This window comes from Oryza brachyantha, chromosome 5, assembly GCF_000231095.2.
Source record: "Oryza brachyantha chromosome 5, ObraRS2, whole genome shotgun sequence".
NCBI classification, from domain to species: domain Eukaryota; kingdom Viridiplantae; phylum Streptophyta; class Magnoliopsida; order Poales; family Poaceae; genus Oryza; species Oryza brachyantha.
Window position 1 is genome coordinate 2,513,746 of NC_023167.2, and position 10,732 is coordinate 2,524,477.

Genomic DNA, 10,732 nt, shown 5'->3' on the forward strand with positions numbered 1-10,732 from the left:
TCGCTCCCATTTATCTATAGTCAATCTAATAGTTAATTCATACAATAGCTGCATATAAAATAAATACTATCATATCCCACCTGTCACGATGTGTGTCTTGGCTATAAATTTATATCTTACCGTTTTTCTCTCTCCTCTCCTGTCTTTTTAAAATATGTTTATAGCTAATTTATAATCTGCTATTGCTGCTCTAATATGACGCACAAATACGATGAATATATTGTTCAGATTCATAGCACTGGGACTCTAGGAGTGATGACCGATGACCCAAGGATGTACTTGGTTTCGGTGCCGGTCCCGATTAAAGGTGGCAATGGGGACCCATTATCCGATATCCAACGGGTATTTACCCCATTAGGGTGGCTAAATGGGTTAGACTTTGTATCAGGGATACCTTAGTGAGAAATTTTTATACCCGATGAGTAATTGGGTTTGGGTATGAGTAGGTAGTATCCATACCCATCATCCAATGGGTACCCACTAAAAATAAATAAAAATAAATTATATCCTTTACCATAAAAATTCAGCCTAACATAAAAAAAATTCCAATTATGTGGTAAACTATTAGCCAACTACTTTTGTGGCACTTATTATTTATTGCTAAATTATAGCACAAGACTACAATTGATATTGATCTTGTATTGTTATTTTTATTATACTGTGGGTAATAATTAGATGTGGATTACCTGTGGATAAAAAATATCCACGTGGATATGTGTATGAGAAAAAATTGTACCCATAAATATAAATAAATATAAATAGATAATGTAGTGAGTAAAATTTTATTTAGTGGAGGTGAGTGGTATAAGTATCTGCCCATTGCCACCTATAGTCCCGATTCGAAGTTGCAAACGGAGAGATTTGCATTTTTGCGCGCAGGCAGCGCGAGCGCGAGGCGAGCCCCGTCTGAGAAAAAAAGAAAATAAATTCGAAAATTGCGCCCTGCCCCTGCGCCATCTCAGCTCCCCCGCTCCTCTCCTCAGTTGGTAGGCGAGGCAAAGGCAGCAGCAGGCCGCGGCGGCTCAGCCCTAGCGTCGCGTCCACTCCAAGCAACACCCCACCCAAAACCCGCCTCCGCCTCCGCCTCCGCCTCCGCCGCCGCCGCCGCCAGCGCCAGGGAGTGAGGTGTGAGGGGGCGAGGAAGGAAGATGCCGCGCGAGATCATCACCATACAGGTGGGGCAATGCGGGAACCAGATCGGGATGGAGTTCTGGAAGCAGCTCTGCCTCGAGCACGGCATCGGCAAGGACGGCCTCCTCGAGGACTTCGCCACCCAGGTACCCACCACCACCCTCCCTCCCGCCCCTCGCGCTCGCCGACTCGACTTGGATCGGCTTCGGCCGCCGCTGCGGTTACCCCTTGGGTTGCTCTCATCCGCGAGGCGAGGGCTTAGATTGCGCCCGCCATGCTCCGCCATCAGCATGCTGCTGCTGCTGCGAGCTAGGAGTGGTTTGTCTAGGTCCCAGGGTTTCGTGAGGTGAAGCTGGGTGGGGGTTTTGGGTCTGCAGAGCAGATGCGCTGGACCGCCTTCAACAATGGAACGGTTCTACCTGAACTCGATGGAATTCAACCATTCCGCACAGGTTCTACTGTATAGCTCGTTTTTTAATTGGCTTTTGATGCTGGAAGCAAGAGAGCACATAGGTTCAGTTATAAGTGAATCAGGACTAAAATTGGCAGATTAGCTGAATAGTTTGATCTTAGTCTCGCTTCTGGTTGCTCTGGCAAGTGCAGATACGAGTCTACGACCTAGATGCGCAACCTAATATAATAGTATGCAGATATTGCGTTTCTTTTGGTATCATCCAGAATGGCCGAAATGTCTGTCTATCATTCTTTCCGGTGCATATTTTCGTTTGTGTTGGTGGCTGTGTAATCAAAGAGTGCTAAAGACTCTAAGTTTCTCTGCAGGGTGGAGATAGGAAGGATGTTTTCTTCTACCAGGCTGATGACCAGCATTACATACCCAGGGCTCTTCTTGTGGATCTAGAGCCGAGAGTGATCAATGGAATACAGAACAGTGAATACAGGAATCTGTACAATCATGAGAATATATTTGTGGCTGAGCATGGAGGTGGTGCTGGAAACAACTGGGCTAGTGGATATCACCAGGTACACTTTGATCCGTCCTTTCCATATTTCATCTGCTAGATTGGTTATCAGTTCTATAGGTTTGTCAGCCGATCAACAATGCTATAGGTTTTGTTAGGGTCTGTCATTAAGCCAACTGTGACTTTCGCATTTCTGCCGCAGAGTTTAATACATCTTTTACATTTATCTTTTTTTTTTTGCCTATTTACACACTATAGGGTGAGCAAGTTGTTGATGATATCATGGATATGATAGACAGAGAAGCGGATGGAAGTGATAGCCTTGAGGGTTTTGTGTTGTGCCACTCAATTGCTGGTGGAACTGGTTCAGGTCATTTATCTGGATCTCCTTTCTTGATTACCTGGATTTGTGTTTTACTAGCATCATTTTTTTGGTAAATCACTGTCTATTGTGACTGGAGTGTCTATTGATGTTTAACATGTTACTCAGTGCATATGTGGGATGCTGTAGATGCAATCATGGTTAACTTGTATGTGCTCACACTGATTTTCTAATAGTGTTTAATTAATTTTGTCTGCTCTGCCCTTGTTCAGGTATGGGTTCATACCTGTTGGAGACTCTAAATGACCGATACAGCAAAAAGCTTGTCCAGACGTACAGTGTTTTCCCGAATCAGATGGAAACAAGTGATGTTGTTGTCCAGCCATACAACTCGCTCTTAACTCTGAAGCGGCTGACACTGAATGCTGACTGTGTGGTTGTTCTTGACAATACGGCCCTTAATAGGATTGCTGTGGAGCGTCTTCATTTAGCAAATCCTACTTTTGCACAAACAAACTCTTTGGTCTCCACAGTTATGTCTGCGAGCACAACTACTCTGAGGTATCCTGGATATATGAACAATGACCTGGTTGGCCTTCTTGCCTCTTTGATCCCTACTCCAAGGTGTCATTTTCTGATGACAGGTTACACTCCATTGACTGTTGAACGCCAGGTGATTTGATCATATCTGCCCCCCATTTGTTACATTGGTTCATGTGACTTGTTTGATTTCACATTTTGTCTATTGACTTAGTAACTACTTTTGCTTGAATTTAATTGATATATGGTAGACTGGTATATTCTGTGTCAAATGCATATTATGTTCCGCCTTCTCTTCTGACAAATGTGAAATAATCAGTTCATGATATAATGATCTGCTCAATTGCAGGTTAACATGATACGCAAGACAACAGTATTAGATGTTATGAGGCGACTTCTGCAGGTATTATTTGCTTCTCTAGGAATAGGATGCTTTCAACTCTGATCTTTATGAAATTTTGAACTTTGGACCTTTATGTGTTATCATGCAGACAAAGAATATAATGGTGTCATCATATGCTCGGAACAAGGAAGCTAGCCAGGCTAAGTACATCTCCATACTCAACATCATTCAGGGAGAGGTGGACCCTACACAGGTACAGCTCTGTCAAATGGGTTTATTAGTTTAATTTTATCTATAGCAGCTGTAATTTTGAAATGAAATTTTCTTGGTCCTGAAGCAGAGTGAAGCTTTCTTGTTCCTTTGATCCTGTGGAGTTTGCTCATTCTGTTCTTATCTTTGGTATTCTCATGCATTTAGGTCCATGAGAGCCTACAAAGGATACGCGAAAGGAAGCTTGTTAACTTCATAGAGTGGGGACCTGCAAGCATTCAGGTCATTAGACAGCTAGAGTGATTTTAGGTTAATTTTTTTTGATATATTAATATATTATTGTTTTAACTGCCACAGGTTGCCTTGTCAAGAAAATCTCCATATGTACAAACTACTCATAGGGTAAAGTGATCTCTCTGTGTGTGTGCGTGTGTCCACTTTCATGCAATTTCTGTTACCTTTTTTCCCATCAATTCAAGTATAGCGTTTGAATCACTAATGTTTTGCTACAGGTTAGTGGTTTGATGTTGGCAAATCATACTAGTATCCGTCACTTATTCAGCAAATGCCTGGGGCAGTATGAAAAGCTTAGGAAAAAGCAAGCTTTCCTTGACAACTACAGAAAGTTTCCAATGTTTGAGGTGAGAAACTCCATCCCTAAAATTTCAGCAGTTTCCTTTGCCTGAATTATTTTGAAATATGAATCTCTGGCATTTTAAGTTGTTTGGAATTGTTGTCATGCTTATGGGATTTCAACATACTGTAACTGCTAAAGAGTCTGCTTGAAGTGTAATAATGCATTTCATGTTCAAACACGTGTTTGACACCAAAAAGTTTCAACACACCATTAGCAATTACACATAAAAGTATAAAACAAACAGGAAACTGTTGCAATGTGCGTGTTTACCCTTTTGGTTTTCTTAAGATGAATCTCGTGGGGAATTCTATCCATTTTTTTGTTCAAAATAATCAACATTTTGGCCTTGTAATACAGGATAATGATCTCTCTGAATTTGATGAATCTCGAGAAATTATAGAGAGCTTAGTTGATGAGTACAAGGCTTGTGAATCACCAGACTACATCAAATGGGGAATGGAGGTACGTCTTGCCGTATATTTTGTAATTTACTTCATATGAAATGCTGAGCCATCTGTTGCAAAACAGGAAGCTGGAGAGGCAAACGTTGCGGCTGCACTCGATTCCAAGTTAGTGGTGTAAATATCAAGGTAATGCATTGGATACTATTCGTGATATAGCTTACCGTACGGAGTACCTGGAACCTTGAACTTTTTGGAGAATATTTTGTGCATGACCTTGATGGGCACATCAATGACTAGTTACGTTATTATCCTAAAGAACTGTACTTTACTCGATCCTTATGTTGTGGTGAGTTGGACACTTCGACGGTGACACTGCTAAATCCTTACTCCTTTGTTTTTTTAAAAAAAACAATGTATAACATTATCTTTTGAACCTCTTGTCATGTGCTATGCCTTACATGCAGGTCCTACAAAGATGCAAACTCTAATTGCCTGATGGTCATCACTTCGATGGCAGCTGCTCGACTTGTTCCCAGTTCCCACTCGTGTTAGTGTTAGATCCGCCCCTCTGCATTCTTTGAAGTTTGCCTCTCGTGTTAGTGTTACAGCCTGTGCGCCATGATTGTATATCTTGAGACCCACTGTGAACTGGCCGTTGTGCTGCTCCGTTTTGGGTCGCAATTTCTGCTGATGATGTTTTCTTTCTTTCTTTCTTTCTTCTTTGTGGGTGTGTGATGTATTGATACCGATACTGATATGGTTTTTTGTGCCAAAGGTTTCATGCAGAGCTCGATTTGTTGCTGCAGACCATTGACTTAAAAGATCTGCCTCTAACTTAAATTTCTTTTTACTGTAAGCCTAAACTCCTATGGTTTTGCATCCGTCCATTTTGGTTCATGTCGTTACTATCGCTCACATTATGACTGGAGCTGTAGAAATCTAGAATTATCGCTTCATAATTTTTCTTTTGCTTATACTTATAAACCAAAATTTAATTTTTTAACCGTATATTTTGTTTTTTTCTCTTCGTAGTTTTCTTTTTAGCTTTGGCTTTTAGATTGTTAAGAACATGCACATAAAAATTACATTTACAAATTATTTTTGTTTACAAATACACCATTTGATTTTTTTTCATCCGAATAATCACTCAGAGGATCACGATTTTTCAGAGAAGATCGAGCACCGAACGTACGCAATATGTTGTTCCAACAGATTACCAAATGATACTAACTTAAGTTACATGTAATTTAACCGCTGTTATACAACCAGTAAATACAGTTTGGCAATATTTTGGTACAGCTCGTCGAACTTTCTAATGCTACACCCGGCTGTTAATGAGATGAGAAAACAAACGAGGTAAAAAAAAAAGAGAAGCAAAAGGCTGAACTGCTAGCATTATCAACCGCAAAATCACTCGCACAAAGGCAGCTGCTGGTGCTTTCTACTAAGCTGGAAAATATCCTTTTGAGGTAGTTTTCCCACCTCAAATGATAGCTAGCTTCAGCACCAAAGCGAAAAGCTGGCCTTCGATTATGCAAGAATGCCCTTGAGCTCGGTCTTCTGGTCATCGGTTAGGGTCTTCGGGAATAAAACCTCGAATGTTATGTATAGATCGCCTTTCTTGTTGCTCTGGTACAACGGCATACCTTCCCCTTTGAACTTCCTAACCTCCTTGGGTTTGGTAACACCCTAAAAATTTGAGGGAATTGAGACGATCAGTTGCAGGTGATGAATGATTACAGGGAATAATAATTCTTATGCTAATTTCACCTTGGTGCCGACTTCCACCATATGGTTGTCCAGATGCTTAATGGTCTTCTCGAAACCAACCAGTGCTTGGAGCTGCACAACAAAAGGATGATCAGGCAACACGAGCAAAGCTGCTAAACACAGACTACGAACAGTGACACAAGCTATGCAGTTATAATGGTGCATCTTCTTGTGAAAAAGAGGATTGATGGGGTTAATAGGAAGGGATTTCAGGATTTACAGTCCAAAGTTTGGCAATTCATGATTGTGGGGTTAATATGAATTGCCAATCGCAGTAGTGGAAAATATTGAGTTTTCTCAAATTTACCAAGGTTATAGGAAATGAACTAGTCCCATCCACAGTAGCGCAGAAAGGCAGATATATCTAGATATATCTTTGTAGTATGATCATTATAAGATGATAAACTTTTGAGCCATCTTGGGGCTTTGGTCCTTATAATATGACCAGGTTTTCATCTGGCTAATTTTCTCATGGTACCAAGGGTTTAAAGAGAGTTGATTAGAACAGCTGAACAGGCATGACAGATTGAGAGGAGCAATACCAGGGAGATTGTAACAGTTGTGTGCAGGTCATTGCCTTCTCTTCTGAACCGCTCATGTGGCGCTGTTCGGATCCTAAACTGCTCATGAAACATTTATTGAGGATAAATATAAGTCAAATTGATTGTCTCACATAAAAGATTTTAACCAGCCAGAAAAAGGTGCTAAGAAAACCTTCAAATCTCCAGGTTCACCATCAATCTTAGGCTCTCCTTCCTCAAAAAATGAAACCTCCTGAAAATATTAAATGGCAATGCCAATTCAACATTCAAATCATAAAGTGGAACTTATAGATAGTGATGAATACAATATATGTTAAAGATAAACAACTATGTCTATGATCATGTTGTAGCCTGAGGAAATGGCAGCCCTTTGGCAGCCACAATATAAAATCAATAGTTCACATAAGTAATTGAGATCTCTTTCAAGGTTTTCAGGCCAAATTTCGAAAACTGTCAGTAGTTTGCCAGTTACCAGGTCAAAAGAACACTGACTGGCATTAGGACAAAATAACATAGCATACCAAGCACTGATTAGCATTGGCAAATTGGCCAGTTTGACTGAAGAGAGTTCCAATTGTTCTAATAGTAAGCAATGAAGTGATGACAAATAACTGCTTATTAATTATTGTCTTAAAAAATGGTATAATTAGCATCTAGAATTAGAATTAGAAGTAGCAATAGCATGTGGTATGCTTACTAGCTATAGTATATATAACCTAGTTTAATGTTGACAAAAAAAAAAGGAGAGAAGACACTAAATACTCATGTCACATCAGTATCATGTCCAGAACGTGAATAGAATGGTTGCTCTATACCTGCCCATCTTGCATTCCCTTCTCAATATCAACGGTCAAAAAATCACCTTCTCGCACATACTTCACATTTGCACATTGGTCACAGACCTAAAATGACAAATATAACCTATTATTATGGAGTGAAAAGAACAAAAAAGATAAAAAATAAAGATATTTATGTTAAATCATGTCAACTGCTGAATAACACAGCAATTGGTAATCAATACCTGCTCAGTCATTTGCTGATACATTCCTGGACCAATTTGTCTATGATAAACTTCATTTCTGCAATTGCATCGCCTGTTTCCTGGTGCTGGCTTAATGACGTTTTTCTCCCGCCAAATCTTTCATGTACATGAAAAAAAGAAGTTAATTTGGAGCGATACTTTCCATGTCATAGTGCAGCCTTCATGGGCACTCAAGCATACTTCTGAATAGTATGGCATGGTAATGCAACCAAGTTTATTTACACATTATGTATGACATTTATATAACTTATCTACACCTCTCTTTCCCTCATTCCATGGGCACTCAAGCATGCTAATGAATAGTATGGCATGGCAATGCAACCAAGTGATTTACACATCATCTATGACATTTATATAACTTATCTACATCTTTTTTTCTCTCACTCCTCAGCTAATCGAGCTTTGTTACCTTTAGTGAACCGCCCATGTACAAGTCCTCCAATGAAGCATCCAGTTCAACAATCACATCATCACCTTTTATAATCTGCTCTTCCTCATCTTCCGTCCCACCACCACCACCACCGAAAAAACTACAGAAATTCAGGAATGGAGCAGTAAAGTGAGGATTAAGAACAAAATGATACAATAAAAGTAAATGATAATTAGGGTGAATTGCATAGCTAAGATACTACTGAACTACCTTTTTGTAACACAAGATGAAAAAACAAAATAACAATGAACATGCACATACATAACCAGAAAAAGGACACCGGCAGAGTACCAGCGCACAGACACACTAGCACGTTAAGCATGTATAATGTTGATAGTAAATTTCTTGATCTTAAACTTTCTATTTTCAGTTAGTTCTGGCTCAACGCATCGCCAAAACATTTAGAGTTTCATCTCACAATGGAGGGTTTGTGTTATTGCCGAACAAAGAATTTGGTGTTTACATGAAAAGATCTCTAAAGTCAGATATTCATCGATACGGAGGCATAGCAAGCATTTCTCTTCAGACTCAGTTCATTACTACCACCTACGAAAGTAGCAGCTCACATGTGCAGAGCTAAAACAGTAGAACGCTACTAGCTAGCCTAGCATTGACCTCACCTGCTAAAGATGTCCTGAATGTTCATCCCACCGCCGCCACCTCTCCCACCCTGGGCCTGGAACTGCTTCAGCCCCTCCTCGCCATACCGGTCATAGATCTTCCTCTTCTCCTGATCCGTCAAGACCTCATAAGCTGCGAGAACACAACACATTTAATTCCCCTTCAGGAGCACCGATTTTTCAGCCTTGGCAATGGGGTTGGGGTTTAGTACTACCATTGTTGATCTCGGCGAATCGCTTGGTGGCCTCCTCGTTGTTGGGATTCTTGTCGGGGTGGTACTTGAGGGCGAGCTTGCGGTACGACCGCTTGATCTGATCCTCCGACGCTCCCTTGGGCACTTGCAGCACGTCGTAGTAGCTCTTCCTGATCCATTCGTACCATCAACGAAAAAAAAAATCAAAGCTCAGATCAATCCAATCCAGTAATCATCCAGCATAATGCACACCAGCATGCAGCAGATCTCGAGCTGATTCGATCAAAAACTAAAAACCCAGCCGATGAAAAAGGCGGCATTCGGGGATAAACTGGATCAGATCACGAGATTATTTATTTTCTCTTTTTAACAAAAAATAAAGCCTCGAAGCGGGAGAGGATCGCCGCCGAACGGAGGAACCCTACCCGGCGACCGCCGCCACGAAGTGAAGCAGCAGAAGAAGCGCCCCTATCCACCGCGGCGCCGCCATCGCCGTCCCACCCTCACCCTCCTCCCCGTGCCACCGAGCGCGCGCTCGCTAGGGTGCCCGCCCCTCGCGGATCCGGGGGAGGGGGAGGAGTGAGGGCGCAGGCAAGGCAAGCGGGGTTTTCGATCTCCGCCGCACGCCGGCGATGCGCCTCCGCGTCGTGCTCGTCGCCGGCCGGCCGTCGAGTTCGAGTCGAGTCGAGTCGTCTTCTCTCTCCCTCGCGGTTTAAAAGCTTCTAGAAGAAACCGGGCGCAACGCTAGGGAGGAGAGGCGTCGAGACGTGGAGAGTGATGACGTGGACCAATCGGTGGCTGAGACGCGGGCCTGCGGCGAATGGGGAAGCGCCACGTGGGAGGGATGCTGTCAGATGGAATTGCTTGGCGCGCCGGGGCAGGGTACACGTCAGCGAGGGGGTTGACCGTTGACCTGTCGTCGTTGGTGGGGCCCACTGGCCCCGCGTGGCACGCTGATGAGCAGAGAACGTTTTTCCACTATTTTGGAGCTTTTATTCTGTGCGTGGGGCTGGGAAGCGGATTCGTCATTTGCTCTATGTGAATATGAATATGAAATATTATCTGATTATGTGATATCTATTTAATAATAAAAACGAAATTAACTACTAAAAAATATTTTTGAAAAGTGAGATGATAAATCTCTCTGTTTTTTTTTTGCAAAAAAGTTTCATGTAATGGTTTAGGAAGCATGCGCGTACAATTGAGGAAAAACTAAGAATAATCAACTAAAATAACGCAACCTATGTAGTAATGGTATCATAATGATAGTTTTGTTGTATTTTTTTTATTTTGCAGTTGTAAATTTGCAATGGTAATTTAAACTGATGGGGGAGGGGGGAGGGGGGGTCAACCCTCTTCCTATGGAAAAATTTCATATATAGTCATTTGAAACAAGCATATATATATATATATATTGTATTTATTTATATATAACCAAGCATATAAGTATTTTACTTATAGTTATGTATTCTAAAATAACACAACAATTATCAGCATGAACGCAATTTGCTGGGCATTATGGCATAACAAAAATAATGTTATTTTTTCTATAAAACTCCAATTAAATATTATATGCAAGCATTGTACATGGAAACCTATGGCCTTCAGGATTAAGCCCCGTTAGAAA

The 10,732-nt window shown here is 41.4% G+C and overlaps 2 protein-coding genes across 2 annotated transcripts; one reads left to right on the forward strand and one right to left on the reverse strand.

Annotated features, from left to right (window-relative positions):
- Positions 1 to 970: 970 nt before the first annotated feature.
- On the forward strand, positions 971 to 5,328 carry LOC102699958 (tubulin gamma-2 chain). Its single transcript, XM_006654008.3, has 12 exons — positions 971 to 1,277; positions 1,912 to 2,112; positions 2,310 to 2,421; positions 2,646 to 3,046; positions 3,263 to 3,316; positions 3,405 to 3,509; positions 3,674 to 3,748; positions 3,824 to 3,868; positions 3,979 to 4,107; positions 4,461 to 4,565; positions 4,632 to 4,693; positions 4,972 to 5,328. Exons 1-11 carry the CDS (start codon positions 1,149 to 1,151, stop codon positions 4,683 to 4,685), a joined length of 1,410 nt encoding a protein of 469 aa, XP_006654071.1. The 5' UTR covers positions 971 to 1,148; the 3' UTR covers positions 4,686 to 4,693; positions 4,972 to 5,328.
- A 392-nt stretch (positions 5,329 to 5,720) lies between these two features.
- Positions 5,721 to 9,814, reverse strand: LOC102719115 (dnaJ protein ERDJ3B). Its single transcript, XM_006654948.3, has 10 exons — positions 9,531 to 9,814; positions 9,127 to 9,275; positions 8,912 to 9,044; positions 8,271 to 8,391; positions 7,841 to 7,957; positions 7,635 to 7,721; positions 6,992 to 7,051; positions 6,820 to 6,897; positions 6,278 to 6,349; positions 5,721 to 6,196 (listed from the first exon to the last, which is right to left on the reverse strand). The coding sequence occupies exons 1-10, from the start codon at positions 9,593 to 9,595 to the stop codon at positions 6,038 to 6,040; spliced, it is 1,041 nt and encodes a 346-aa protein (XP_006655011.1). The 5' UTR covers positions 9,596 to 9,814; the 3' UTR covers positions 5,721 to 6,037.
- Between the last annotated feature and the right edge of the window lie 918 nt (positions 9,815 to 10,732).

What these genes read in the sequence shown, in the direction of transcription:
- LOC102699958 (XM_006654008.3), top strand. Translation starts at nt 1,149, where the DNA reads ATGCCGCGCGAGATCATCACCATACAGGTGGGGCAATGCGGGAACCAG. An exon ending in TCGAGGACTTCGCCACCCAG is followed by an intron (nt 1,278 to 1,911) that starts GTACCCACCACC and finishes GTTTCTCTGCAG; the next exon opens with GGTGGAGATAGGAAGGATGT. An exon ending in TGCTGGTGGAACTGGTTCAG is followed by an intron (nt 2,422 to 2,645) that starts GTCATTTATCTG and finishes GCCCTTGTTCAG; the next exon opens with GTATGGGTTCATACCTGTTG.
- LOC102719115 (XM_006654948.3), bottom strand. Translation starts at nt 9,595, where the DNA reads ATGGCGGCGCCGCGGTGGATAGGGGCGCTTCTTCTGCTGCTTCACTTC. An exon ending in ATCAGCAAATGACTGAGCAG is followed by an intron (nt 7,722 to 7,840) that starts GTATTGATTACC and finishes TTGTCATTTTAG; the next exon opens with GTCTGTGACCAATGTGCAAA. An exon ending in AGGGAATGCAAGATGGGCAG is followed by an intron (nt 7,052 to 7,634) that starts GTATAGAGCAAC and finishes TAATATTTTCAG; the next exon opens with GAGGTTTCATTTTTTGAGGA.